General features: G+C 38.5%; 1 protein-coding gene across 3 annotated transcripts in view; it reads left to right on the top strand.

Annotated features, from left to right (window-relative positions):
• Positions 1-15,000, top strand: part of LOC135215381 (titin-like) — a 212,409-nt gene that overhangs the window by 13,236 nt on the left and 184,173 nt on the right. For 2 of the 3 annotated variants that reach the window (XM_064249973.1, XM_064249963.1), the window contains exon 1: positions 759-1,919. The exons of the other annotated variant lie outside the window; for it this stretch is intronic. In XM_064249973.1, the coding sequence (XP_064106043.1) occupies positions 878-1,919 (1,042 nt within the window). In that variant the 5' untranslated portion in view covers positions 759-877. Of the gene's footprint in view, positions 1-758; positions 1,920-15,000 lie in introns of those variants that run through there. 3 annotated transcript variants of the gene reach the window in all.

Genomic DNA, 15,000 nt, shown 5'->3' with positions numbered 1-15,000 from the left:
GACTGAAGTCAAAGTGGTGGTTGGTAAAAATAATCTCTCAATATATTTAATGTTCGATTTGACAGTTCTCTAGTGACATAAACATCTGATGTTCTTATGCTGTTCTAAGTAGCGAAGTTGGATTAAAAGTATTCTACACACTCCGGTTTTATTGATTGTGAGTGTTATGTTTGATGTGTACTTCGAAGATTTGTCTGTATACCAAACATCTCGTTGTTTGTTGATGTGTATGTGGCTAGGTATGTGTGAAACAACGCTCCTGGTCGGAGAAGAAACGAATTTAGGATTCTTGTGAAATATTTCCTCTGAGTCAGTCTTCCCGAAGAGAGGCCGACAGCTCTCTCTCTCTCTCTCTCTCTCTCTCTCTCTCTCTAGCGTACTTCTGTTAGACAAGTAGCAGTACCAGGACATCATTCATGTTTATTTACACTGTGGAAGTTGATGATGAAATGCGCAAAGGGATGAGATGAAAAGGGACAATGAAATGCCTTGCCCCAACGTCCAGCCTACCAAAACACTTGTGAATGTTGCCACCACCACTCGTCGCAGGAGAACATCTCCCTTGGCACAGGACGGTGGCACAAATGTTTGACGTGCCATGCCCCCAGTCCTTACTCCTCCCTCTTCTGAAGGTACCCCCTTAATTCCCCTCCTACTCTTTGGAGTTTCCCTCTAATCACTATCCCCTGTCCCCAGGTCTTCCCCCAGGGGTATAGTAGGGCAGCCCACGTTGGGCACCTGAGCTTGTTGGCTGCGAGTGCCAGTCTTGTTCCTCCCCAAGTGGCGCCAGGAGCAACTTGAACAGAAGCCGGGCCGTGAGCGCGAGGCAGTGGAGTGGGGGATATATCGTGTGATGGTGCTGTGGTAACTACTGATCATGGGCAACAAGCAGGGCCACGAGCTCTCGCCCGAAGAAAAGCAGAGGCTCAAGGAGGAGAAGAGGCTCCTGAAGGAGGACAAGGAACACAAGAAACGTTTGAGAAAGATCGAGCAGAGGCGTCTCAAGGACGAAAAGAGAAAAGGCACCGGAGGTAGCAGTAGTGCGGCGGCGACACCTGCCACTGTTAAGAAAGACACTGAAGATGCGCAGAGTGTAGGAGGAAGTTCGGTGTGGTCTGAAAAGAGCGTAGGATCTGCTCCGGAATCATGGTATCATTCTGCTTCCGAACCAGGATCAAAGAGGTCGTCTATCTATCTTCCAGCATCAGCGGGACCTGGATACTACCAACATGACTGCTGGTACTCGGGGTACGAAGACAGTGGGTCAGAAAAATCTAAGCCCAGCTCGAGAGCAGGTTCCAGGCCTGGATCTAGACCGCCATCAAGGGCACCGAGCGTCAAAGATACCCTTAACCTGCGTTCCAGCTCCCTGGAACGGTACCCACTAGGCGTCCCCACGGGCGAGGCCATTGAACCAATGCACAAGGCTGGATCCTTGGACCTGGCTAATGTTGTTGCAACGAACTTCCTGGAAAACCGAGAACAGCTAGCTGGTGAGTTGGAGATTGCTGCTGCCATTGCCTCTCGGTATGATGAGACCATACGGGCTTCCAAAGAACAACTGGAGAAGACGTCTGTCGACAAAGCGTCCCTGATTGACAGAGCGTCTCTGACAGATAAGATCTCGCTGACCTCCTCCATCTATCATTCAGCTGAAGAAGGGTCGACGAGGGGTGAAAAGCGGAAAGTACATTTGGAAGACCGGGAGTCTTTGTCCTCTGTTTACTACTCGGCCGACGAGGCAAGCATTGGTTCCAAGAGAAAAGTTTTTGACTATGGATCTGACCACACTTCCGCCACTGGCTCTATCTACTATTCTGCTGACGAAGGCGGTTCTGTGGCTGGGTCTGTTTACTACACCGCCACCTCTGGGTCGGAAGTTGAAGACCATGTGACCGATGCAGAAATTCTTGGAAAAGGTAAATGAGATATTAAATTTTCTTTTCGTTATGTAATGACAAAAGGTTGGGCGTGGGCCTATGCGGAAACTTGAAGTAAGAACGCATTTACGCTGTAGCAGTTTAAACATTCGGTTTAACGCCAATATATACATAAGCACAGTAGGCTCAATGTAATGCGAGCAGAAAGTTTCCCAGGTAAGAGACACACACCAAACGTAATGAGATGATTATGATTTTAAGAATGTATGTCTGTCAATGCATTAACAACAGCCGGATCAGAAAATTACAAGACGTATTAACGACCACAAACTGTTCTAAGATTACAGTCAAAGAAGTAGTTCTCCTTTTAAGTAATGGGAAATTGTCTTGTACACATAAGCACTACCGAAGATAAGAAAAAAACATTCCCTCCTATCCTTACTATTTAAGGATCATATGCGACTTACTACTCATTCTCCCCTTCATTCCACAAATTCTGAGCATTCCACATGGCCTCAGATATCTCGCTTTTCTCATTCCCTTTCATACCTCTTGCCGCAGAGGAACCAGTTGACGGCCCCTTCTCCCTCCGGACCCTTCATGTTTATTTACCTGTTTGCCAAGTTTCCTGGTGCTGCTTTTTGATCTTGAGTCTTTTCTATTGAAGATGAATTTCTTTTTAGCCTCATGGTTTTTATTTGAGAGTTTCGTCCCCATTCTCGTCATAGAAGATAGCTGGTGAAACCTTTTATTAGTTTTATATTCGTGTTTATTGCTCCTTTCATTGCTGAGGTTTGCTTTCATCATTGACACGCTCTTGATAAATTGTAGAATACGTATCTTATCGTAAATTTACGGCAAAGTAAATAGTTTTCTTTTTTATTATATTAAAAGTTTAATAAGACACTAGGATGATATGGCTACCGTTTTACTCCTTAACGTGCATTTAATTTCCTTAAAATTCTTTGTAGTGTGTCCAGTGTAAAGTATTTTCACGTATTCTATTTTAGTAAAGGTTTTGAAAATAATAGGCTCTCTTTAACTTGCACTTGATTTACTTTGGAGATACACATTCAGAGTGTATTCAGTGCGAAGTATTTTGTATTGTCTTTTCTTAAAAGAGTTAAAAGACACTAGCATGTATGCAAGTGAGCCAGCTATTAAGCCCATCTTGCGAGTGTTTTTACTTCAGTCTTTTGCAGCGGAGGTTTCCTTCCCAGAAAGAGCTGCCAAAAGATCGCGAATTCTGGGAAATCTGAAAACCAGACCGCGTCTGTTACTCAACAGTGAAACTAGACAGTACTTGCAGATATTGGCTGTTGGCTCCGTCAAGTTTGCTTGTTTAAAAACTCTGGAAAAGTTGACAGCGTTGATGAATAGATATCTACACGAGTATTTCCATGCGCTTGCATATCTTCATTCACATAACTTTTACAAGATATATATAAAAGCTGCATATGCCCACGGCGAAAACACTAAAAGTATGCTTTAATTTTTTATATGGATTGAAAATCAGTTCATTATGAAGTAGCAACGCAAAGTCCCATATCCATTTACGGTATCTTAATATTAACATTTACCCGATGCGTATTGAGCAGCTTGCCCAGTGGGAAGAAGGATTGCTGTAAGACCTTTTGTTATTAGTTTCTTTATCCTTTTGTTAGGAAGAGAATGCGAAAGGTTTTGTAGCCTTTGACGATAAATCTGAACCCAGGTTCTAACGAACCCTTTCCCGTCAGTATGATGGACAGTTTCGCCGTTTTTATAATGTCGTCATCCCAAAGATTTCTTGTCTTTTCATTCATTATGTGTATTATCCCATCCTCTACTGGTTCTCATTTTTAGAGTTTTCAGCTAGAGCCCTATGAAGAGTTGGGTCCCTTGTTATAGTTTTTCTTAATCTTAACGATAGGAATGGAGTGGAATTGTATATGCTAATCCCAACGACTTACAACCAAAGCTGGTTGTTGTTGTCGTTAGCGAATGAGGGATAGGTGTGCGTCCTAATAATATATATATATATATATATATATATATATATATATTATATATCATATATATATATATATGTGTGTGTGTGTAATTTCTATTATATCGTATTCATGCGCATGTATTGGAGTTCTTCAAGGCTTATGGGTGTTAGTTAAGCACTGACAACTCACGAATATGGCTTTGGTTGTAAAAATGAATATCAAAAAGATATTTCGATTTCAACTCAACATTAAAACTTGTTCGTCTCTGTCAGTGAACTTTAATGTTATGTTGTGACACAATTTAATATATCTTCGAATCAGTCAGTCAGAATCTTGATGGAAGTTTTGTAACGGGAAATTGTCAGACCGACAGGATTTCCTATTAGTTGAACAACGGTTGGAAAGTTTAAAGTTAATGTTAGAACTATTAAATAAATATAAATCATGTCATATCTAGGTCGCAGAGTACATGCCTCTGGCCGCTCGTTTGATGCTGCTGTCATTACGGTCAAATGCCATTAAAAAAAAGTTGGGGGTTGGCTGGCGTTGTTACTAAAAAAAAAAAAAAAAAGCCTGGTTTTACAGCAGCCATTATCTCATGTAATCACTCTTGCTGTTCTTCGCTATATCACTCTGTTTCTCTGCCTGTTCTTGTCGCATCCCAAGGCATATTTGTGCCATATACATACACATATACATGCAAACATGCGTACCTATTTACATATGTATATATATGAATATTTTTAACGCACTCGTCTTTCGGGGTCAGGTCAGATCGTTTCCCTACTCTGCTCTTCTCTCCCTCCTTTTAGTGTTCTGTAAAAGAAAACTATTGCGCCGGCTTTGTCCGTCCGTCCGTCCTCAGATCTTACGAACTCCCGAGGCTAGAGGGCTGCAAATTTGTACGTTGATCATCCACACTCCAATCACCAAAAATACCAAATTGCATCCCTCTAGCCTTGGTAGTTTTGATCTTATTCAAGGTTAAAGTTAGCCTTAATCGTACTCCTGGCAGCGCTATAGGTACCAACAACATAGGCCACCACCGGACCGTGGCTGAGTTTCTTGGGCAGTGGCTAAGAGTTTTACGGGCTGTGGCTGAGGCCACCTTCGGACTGAAAACTCGATTATTTAGTTTAGTTTTGCCTCCGTCAAAGCTACGTAAGTTCATTAAATTGTCCAAAAGATATGGCCCTTCCACTCACGCATTTTTGCCTTTGTGCGTGTATTTTTACATGGCTATTTATTTACTTATAAGATATAGCATATTTGTCACCCTTTCATACATGGTATGTTCAGGATGATAGAAAATACAATTAATTTTGATAAAAAAAAAAAAAGATTTACACAGCTTAAATTCTTTCAGCATCCGACCCTTCTCCATTGGTTTTATGTTTCTCACTAAGACGGTGCTATATTGCTGTATTTTACTTGATAGTTTTGCTCTCCTCGGCAGTATGTGAAGTTTCTTTTTGTCTCTAATATGATTAACATTCTCAGCATGGCATTGAGCCATTTATCTTTTTGCAGCAACTTTGTTCAGTGTTTTTAAATTATTCGTATTAATTCTTTCATGGTGTAAAATGTGCTGTGTTTCTAAATTTATCCTCTTATTTCTTTCATCACTTAAAGTTCACAGACCTAAACGTAATAAAATTTGTTTGTAATAAGAGGGATGACAGCTGCATTTATTTTGATGTACTTAAGCTTTAAAAAAAATCATTATTGGAATGTCAGTTCTTTATACTCGTACTGTCATCGTTGCTGAGGACGAAGAAATAAAATTGAATAATTGATATGGTGTAAATATAACTAGATTCTAATTGGAACGTGAGTAGAATTTGATCTCATTTTAATTGCCTGTTTGCACCGATGTTTAACAACGTTATCATTATCCACGTGAGTGTCTTTTATTCATCTGATTGGCCTTATTTTCCCGAAGTGATTTGTTTGAAATACGTCGATCAGATTGGGTTGGATGTTTGTTTTCTTGCAAAATGTGCAAACTTACAAAATATGCCGAAAAGGACATAAACTAAAGACAATGAAATAATATTCGTGGAAAAGTGAAGTAGAAATAAAACACACACACACACACACACACACACACACACACACACACACACATATATATTATTATATATATAATTATATATATATATATATATATATCATAATAGGTATGTATGTATGTATGTATGTATGTATGTATGTATGTATGTATGTATGTATGTATATATATGATTATGTAAAATGGCGCACACTAATTTCATCTATGATGCTTGTATACTTTCGAATATTAAGCCATAAGTAACTTGCAAATACGGAATTCATTGTACCTTCACCATTTCTTACACCCAATATGGGTGTATCTACCCTGATGAAGATGACATAATGCTTTTTTGGGTTGGTACTTGGGTGATAGTTGATTTAACCACCTAACCGTGTGTCGTGGTGGGTTAACTGATATGTTGTCAGTTGCCCCTAATAAGTTTGAATTCATATCAGGGTAGGAACATTTATGATGTATAATTCCCTTTGGATGTTATTTATCTCCGGGATGTTGTGAATTCGTTGTTCATGGTATATTGGCGTCAGTGTTGGTGCCAGAATATGAGAGGGTCGAGGTGACAAGTGCCGACCCTAGGGTGTTACGCTTAACGTTAAGTCCTACACAGCATTGAACGATGAGTGAAGAAAATAGAGTAGTTGGTCATTCCCCACTTAATCACCTCTAAAATCCAAGTGCTCCCTGTGGTGATTTATAATTCGTGCACATTAACGAAGAAGAAGCCTAAAAGACCATTAACTTGGTTTAAACATTCTCGAATTGGCCTCCCTAAAAATCAGAATACCCCCCTGGAGTGGCGTACGCCCTAGTACGTTAGGAACCACTGCTCTAAACCTAAGCATCTCTGCTCCTCGCCGAGTTATGGGGGAGGTTCCTGTAGTCCTGGTTCTAGCCTAGGTAGGCAGGCAGACAGACAGACAGGCGCTCCATCCACTTTGCGAAACCTGGCTGTCTTGTCCCAGTGATGTAAACCCATTTATAGAGATCAGACGTGGATTCCGATAAAGCCCGAGAGAATTAACCTTATTTACAGCTCCCTTTTTGTTTTGTTTTGCTGTTGTTGTTGTTGTTGTTGTTGTTCTCTCGGGAGAGTTTATTATGATGGCAAGTCTTATTTAGCTAAATCTGTCGATAGACTCGATTCACCACCTCTGTGTTTGTTCGTTAACAGAGACAATTGATTTGTAATTGTTCGTATGAAGTTATTAGTCCTATGGTTGGTTGAGTTAGATTAAGCCGGCCTTATGCCAACATGCGTACGCTACCAAAGGCGTCCCGTTAGTGTTGTAATGGGTTAAAGGAAATCAAGGGACTGGTGTGAAGCTCTGGACTCCTCTCAACATTCAGAGAGAGAGAGAGAGAGAGAGAGAGAGAGAGAGAGAGAGAGAGAGAGAGAGAGAATAGTTCAACAACCTGTACACAAGTGTTTCTTTTCTTCACTTGTTCCGTGATTACTAACGGCTATTGGATAAAGAATGTATTAACATATCGTATAGATGTTCTCACTGACTGGAATGTCAGAGTACGTAGCAAAACTTCCGCAATAGCCCTGTATAGTACTGTGTTGGCTGCTAATTCGTATTCATAACATTTCTATTTCTGTAGTAGGTAACACTCTCTCTCTCTCTCTCTCTCTCTCTCTCTCTCTCTCTCTCTCTCTCTCTCTCTCTCCTCCAGTAAGTTTTTATAAATAATTCGATGTTACATTTTCTCATTTCGATAATTTTTCTCACGTTAGATTTAAGAAATATAAGCTAGAAATGTGAAAAGTATGGTGAATACTTGTTTATTTAACTGAATTCACTTATATTAGAAATATTCGTGATATTGTTTTTCATTTTGTGAATACACGAGTTTATTATTTATTTATTTATTTTTTGCGGATGTAAACTATAGGATAAATAGGAATGCACATCGCCCAGTAAAGGTAAAATCAGTTAATATTGTGACGCTATATGAGGCGATGGCAGACTTATAACCACTATAGCAGGGATACATGTTAAGGGGTCTAACAATAAAAACGAACGCGCTGGACTCGTGATTACGACAGGTCACGGAGTACCTGAAGGAGTAGAGTCATTGGTCTCCCCGAAGGATTTGTTTACGAGTGAGAGGTAAGATTTTAAAGCTGAACTGCTTAGTGTGAAGGACTATAGAGAATGGATGGTAAATAAGGAGCCAAAGGAACGCTGCAGAGATCCCTTAATTTCGTCTGCAGTAGGCCTTTCGTGGTATACAGTAGGTGTTTGCCCTTCCATCGAGGATTAGAAGATTGACCGGTTAACTAACTGAGGAAGTATTAGAGTCAAAACTTAATTCAGGAGAACTTTGGAGATTCTGAGAGAGTTTTGTTAGGTTTTCTGGGAGTCCTTTGGCTTTAGTCTGAAGAATTCGGTCTCGCAACTTGTTTCCCTCTGCTTAAATTAATCAAGTAAGCTCGGATTGGCTTTGTTGCCTAGACGTGGTAAATATCAAAGTGACCTTCAACATTGCAATATTTGTCTCTTTGGAAAAGTTCAGTTACTCCGTGTGATGTTTAATAATGCTTTGAATAATGCCTCTCCCGGGGAATACATTGCACGAGAGAGAGAGAGAGAGAGAGAGAGAGAGAGAGAGAGAGAGAGAGAGAGAGAGAGTATATGACTGAAACTAGTCATGAGTCGAAAATTATGAATGAATGAGAATATAATGGCCGTGCGTCATCGATGAGTGGAACCCTCAGAGTAAGATTGTGTACGGTACTATATTTTCCTAGGTCTCTCTCTCTCTCTCTCTCTCTCTCTCTCTCTCTCTCTCTCTCTCTCTCTGTATAATATAGATATATATATATATATATATATATATATTATATATATATTATGTATGTATGTATGTATTTTTATGATAAGTATTGGCTTGTGAATTGTTGTTTCAAAATTTACTTTTATTCCTCTGATTTGGAACAAATTATTTTTTATTACGACATTATGCAACCGGATATTGAAAACAAGTAATTATAGAATACGCTCAGTGTATTGTTGGCGATGAAAGTGGTGTTGGAGATTCATCGTTGCTACTGCTGTTGTCGATGCTGAGTGTTGGGGATGAGCCCACCTCTGAAATACCTTGTGTTATAAATACTTGTTGGGTCTCTTCCACTCTTAGAGCACCAGGCAGTTTTGGGGGGGATAGAGGGAGGGGGGGGGGGTCTGTGTTATCCCCACCGGGGAAGGTTGGAAATGAGGCAGACTTGTTTGTTACAGAGGTTGGTTGAATGGATCAAGTTTATTTCTTTTTTTTCATTTCTTTCTTTTTTTATTCTTTCAGTCAGGCCCCCTCCCTTTGATGGTTTTCATTTGTTGGCTTAGTTACGTTTGACCCACATTTTAATTTTAAGAGAGAGAGAGAGAGAGAGAGAGAGACCGAGAGAGAGAGAGAGAGAGAGAGAGAGAGAGAGAGAGAGAGAGAGAGAGAGAGAGAGAGAGAGAATATTGCTATTTTCTTTTGTCAAGTAATGTTCTTAGTGTTGGGCTCTACTTAAAGAATCGGAAAATACTTGTTATGAAGAATGTATGGTTAGAAGGTTTTCATACATTTATGAATAAATTTTTCTTATAAGTGAACATTCATAAGTTCCAACTTCAAGGGATTTTATTTCATTTATAACATTCGAGGAATTCACTTAAGTGAAATTTAAGTCTTATTTTCATCCCTAGGTATCCTGATTGTTGCACCAAAAAAAGTATTACCTTCAAAGACAAAATAATTAAATCTTTTATGTGATTCTATATATGTGTGTGACTTGTATTCGTTCACTTCTGTGTATTAAACTTGACTCAGTTTTACGGGATGTTTGACATTTGTCATACACTGAAGCCTTCTGTTTGTCAGTGTCGCGATGGTTATGGTCGTATTTGGGTCATCAAGTCATCTTCAAACGTTTTCTTTATATTGGTTATGGTAGGAAAAATGGATAATTGCCATGTAATTGTGTAAACAATCGTAGTATTCATTGGCCAAAACTAGATTGTTCGTTGTTCCGGCCACTTGAAATAGTGGGGAGTGTTTTTTTTTTTTTTATATTTTTCCACAAATATAGAATTTAATTCATACTTAATTTTTTTTTAATATAAGTTTATTTCTGGGGAAGTTTAATTTATTAATTATCGGGTTACGATGCTTACGATTTGAATAGGAAACACCATGAAAATGCACCTCTTTTTTGGGGGGTAGTGCCGTCAGTGCACCTCTTGCCGTTCTTTGCAGTGTCCCTTCTGCCGTTAGCTGTAACCCTTTTCATTTTTTACTGTACCCCCATTCATATTCTCTTTCTCCCACCTTACTTTCCAACTTTTTTTACTGTGAATTTCCGTTTCAGCGCTGAATGATCTTATAGGTCCCAGTGCTTGACCTTTGGCCTAAACTCTGTATTTTACAACTTCACTGACAAAGATTTAGCCTTAATAGTATCCTGTATTTATGCTGAAATGTATTGATTCAGGTCACCAGGTGGCTCTGTCCTTCTTACGATGCTGACATTAATATGTTGCCTTGTCCTTCTCGAAATGCAGTTTAAACCTTACTGCTAAAACAATGGCCTTAGAAGAAGAAAAGAGGAAGAAGAAGAAAAAAACACACTACAAAGGGATACTTTTAAACAGGATGGGTAGTCTAGGGAATCTTCAAATAAAAGAAAGCTTTGCTTCTGTCCTGGCGATTATCCCCTTACTGATGTCTCTTTGAGTCTCCTTGAACCTTACCAATTTATCTCAGTTTACTTTAATGCACATCTGTTTCTCGAAATCTCTCCAATTTATATCAGCTTATGTCAGTGAGCATCACTGTCACCTGAAAATCTCGCACGTTGATTCCAGTTTATTTCAGTACATTTCACAGTCTCCTCTTGACTTTTGTTATTTTTGTTATAAATTTATTACAGTGTACATCACTACCATATCTAAGGAACTGCTCAAGTTTCTTTAGACCTGATGAATATTGTGACCAGACATGCAAGTGAAGCCTATAGGCTATTTGAACCTAGAACAAATTTTAAGTCAGGTCGAGAGCATTTGAACATTGCGCACCAAGACTATACAACAAAATACCGCCTGAAGTGAAGATCATAGAAGAAAGCAAATTTAAAAAAAAAAACCAAAGACTATCCTATTCTGCAGGAGCTAACGTACTGATGAGAAAACACTAAAAGACAATTATTAAAAAATAATAAGAAGCAACTTATTTAGAAAACGTACAAGGGGCGGCCAGAGAGGGAATCATCCCTATGGAGGGTTCTACATAAAACCAAACGAATGAATGAGAATGAAACTGTTGTGCAAACGTCAAATGAATGAGAATGAAACTGTTGTGCAAACGTCAATTTACGTTTCAGTGTAAAGACTGTTAAGTTGTTACGTAAATACTACGCACTGATATTTGCATATGATTTCGATAACTTTTTCTTGTTTCTGTATTTACTTACTTGCCTTTGTATGTAACAAAAGGTTATAACTTTTCTCTGAGTGTATTTTACAGTCATTACCTCCAAAGTTACTTTGGCCACTTGAGTTGTTCAGTACTTCATTTAGAATTTCCTCGAACTTATCACTTCACGTATTGTGTCTTCCTAGAGTCCATTATTGGAGGGCCGGTTGGATATTGCTGCTTAAAGATCATACAAAATGAAAACTTTCTTTCTACTACTCATTTTATTATTGCATCATCCTTCACTCTCCCATTTGGTGAGCCTAAACAAACACTTGAGCTTTTTCCTCCCATTGATCATCGCTCAAACGGCGCGAGTTCGACAAAGATCGTTTTCTCTTGACACTGACAAATAGCGTGAAATCGGAGAGTGGAGAACTTCGTTTTAAAATAGACTGCTGAACCTTTTAGTGCTAACTTTAGTTATAGGTGTTTAAATGTGAAGGTAGTTTAAAGTTTTCGGACAATCGCAAGTTATACATGACGAGGAAATGTTTTGTACTAAGCTCTGCAATAAACACTGAAAGGTCTCCTGTTATAGAAATCGTAGTAAATGAGAGAAGATTGCAGTGAAAAGGCAACCAGAACAGTGGAGAGAAGGTTGCAATGAAAAAACAAGCATAATAATGGAGAGAAAGTGCAATGAAAAGGCAACCAGAATAATGGAGAGAGGGTTGCCATAAAAAAACAATAATGGAGGTTACAATGAAAAGGCAACCAGAATAATGGAGATGTTTCATTGAGAAGGCAACCAGAATAATAGAGAGAAGGTTGCAACGAGAAGGCAACCATAATAATGAAGAGGAGGTTGCAATGAGAAAGAACCATAATAATAGAGAGAAGGTTGCAATGAAAAGGCAACCATTATAATTGAGAGAAAGTTGCAATGAGAAGGCAACCATAATGATAGAGAGAAGGTTGCAATGAGAAGGCAACCATAATGATAGAGAGAAGGTTGCAATGAGAAGGCAACCATAATAATGAAGAGAAGGTTACGATGAGAAGGCAACCATAATAATAGAGAGAAGGTTAAATGAGACGGTATAAGCAGGTTAAGATTGTTTTTGGAGGTAACTCTAGTTAAAGAGAGCACATTACAAGTGAAATATTCACTTGTAAGGAATGAGACGAATGTCGAAGATGTAGTTCAAGTTTATGAGTATGCCATCTAGATAATATCACCCTTTGATGTCATTAGGGTAATTAACGAAGGGACCTTACGTCACCGAGTTAGTATACCCGTAACATTAGCCAAGAGAAAGTGAGAGAACTTTAAGAAATAAAGCTGGTTTTATTATTATTATTATTATTATTATTATTATTATTATTATTATTATTATTATTTTATTTTATTATTATTATTATTAGTTTACTGATTTATAGCTCTCTGATGCTGTATAGATTTAGGAAAGAGAATATTCTGTAATAAAGTTTATCATAGTATGAATTCAACTGTTACGCAGTCAATGATAATAGAAAAATAATGCAGTACTAGACTTAATTCCGTGATATTTATAACAAATGATGTACAAAGGGTTCACCAGACTATATGTATAAACATAAAGACATACTTGTAATCATTATATATACGCTGAAAAATCGAAGTATTTACGATAACAAAACTACAATTGGTAATAGGCCGGGAAGTCATTGGCGTCTTATGCTTTAAATATGAACGTTTTTCATAAGTTGGGAATTTAGATAAGTTGGTTTTTAAAACTTCGGTAACTGGCATATGCCATTTGTTCCTCATGGTTGCACTTTTAAGAATAACTTTATAACTTCATTTAACAGTTTTCTTGATAATCGTTGGTTTATAAGAGGTTAGTATAGTCCCACAATTTATTCTCATTTATAACCATAGTTGAGTCATTTATGGTTCGTATACATTTCCTGTCCTACCCAAGCCTCGCGTAAGCTATTTAAAGGACCGTTATGCTTTACTTAGGGTTACGAAATTAGGAAAGGTCTTCTTACGTAACCCTCCTTCGTAAGGAAACTCGAAACTCGGTTGTAAATCCTAAGATTAAGATCTCCCACCCGACCCGATTCACTCGCGAAAAAAACTCAACAGGATTTTTTTTTTTTTTTTTTGCTCAGGAAAACGACGTCTTAATTGCCAGGAATTTCTTTATCTTGCTGACAACCTTTTGGAGTTTTCCTAGAAGAAAGCTTCGTCTGAATCCCTTATCGCTACGTTATGTTGTATGTTTGTGATGACATTAACTTAAGATATATCTTTATTGTCGGTATTTTTTAACCAACAGGCTTTGGGGTTCTTCCTTAAAAAAAAACCGCCTGTCATGAGTTACCTCTCTGATGTAATCTCTAACGCGCAATTTGATAATCGACCTTTACTAATAAATGAATGGTATAAGAGTTACTCTGACTTCAAATAAATTAAACGCTCGTTTGTTCCGTTCATTAACGTATATTAGGAACGTCCGTTTTTCTTGTGAGTTGTCACGATTGGCGACCGGTTCCAAACGAACAGATTCTTGTTAAGTGATCCTTGACACGCCGGGCTGGTGAATACTAATTGGATTATTTGGCTTTGATAAATGGGCGATGTAGGGTGATACCAACCTAACATCCGAAGGTCTTACCTTTCGTCAGCCAAGGAAGTTGTAAAATAATATATGCAGATGGTAACCATTATTTCAGCGGGCGTGGGCTAGGGGAATGGGGGGCGGGTGGCAAGAGGCTCCGTTGTCACTTGTAACATAAAAGGACTTAGAGGATGCACAAAATGTTATTTGGTTTGGAGATGGACAACATGAGGAATGAAATGGAAGTTGGGATGTGGTTTTGTGGACTCAGACAAATGCTGATATATTAATGTGCTGAGGGTAGTCGCTTAACCTAAAAAGATATGAGTCCCTTAGGTATTGATCGATAGTGTAAGATGTACATGGATTATCATTCAATTATTGATTGTTTTTCGTCAGGCAACAGGTTTGATTGACTTAATTCATTGGAACACCAGCAATTTTCCTCTTAATGCTGCTCACGAGACTTTGATCATTGTTCTAGGCGAAAGGTAGACTTATATTTGGCGCGTTTGTTTTCTTCTTTTATTATTTTCCATCTTAAGAAATTCGGTTAGTTATTTGGTTTCTCTAGGGAAGATCAAGTAGTAATAGTTTTTCATAATGGAAGAATACAACACTATTATTTCATTCTAAATCCTTTTCGATTAAGTGGGATTATTAATCGGAGTCATACATTTCCAGATTATATTGTATATGAATTTTCCGTTGTATTCATAGTCACCGCTTCCTCCTGCCACTAATGTGGTTCCACAGCCGTTGGTGTAGCGATCATAGATCCCAGATCATATCTAAATCTTCTTCCCTTCCTAGAAGTCATAACTTAGAGCTAATTAATTATCTTTTGCAACTCAAAGGCCTTTTAAACAGACGTCTCTTTAGTTAACGTTAATCAGAGCTAAAAACTGGGAATGGTTCAAGAGTAACTCTTTTGGCTTATGGTCGCAAAATTAAATCTGCCCAAGGACGTAACTGTTTTTGTATCAGCTGACTGATGCTTACAGCCTGTTGTCATTGGTCGTCCCACTCGTAGGGGGTTGGGGGGTTGGGGGCCAGGTGGAGAGTGG

This window comes from Macrobrachium nipponense, chromosome 19 (assembly GCF_015104395.2).
Source record: "Macrobrachium nipponense isolate FS-2020 chromosome 19, ASM1510439v2, whole genome shotgun sequence".
In the NCBI taxonomy this organism is placed as follows: Eukaryota; Metazoa; Arthropoda; class Malacostraca; order Decapoda; family Palaemonidae; genus Macrobrachium; species Macrobrachium nipponense.
The sequence above is the reverse complement of the archived record's forward strand: the minus strand, read 5'-3'. Positions and strand labels throughout refer to the sequence as shown.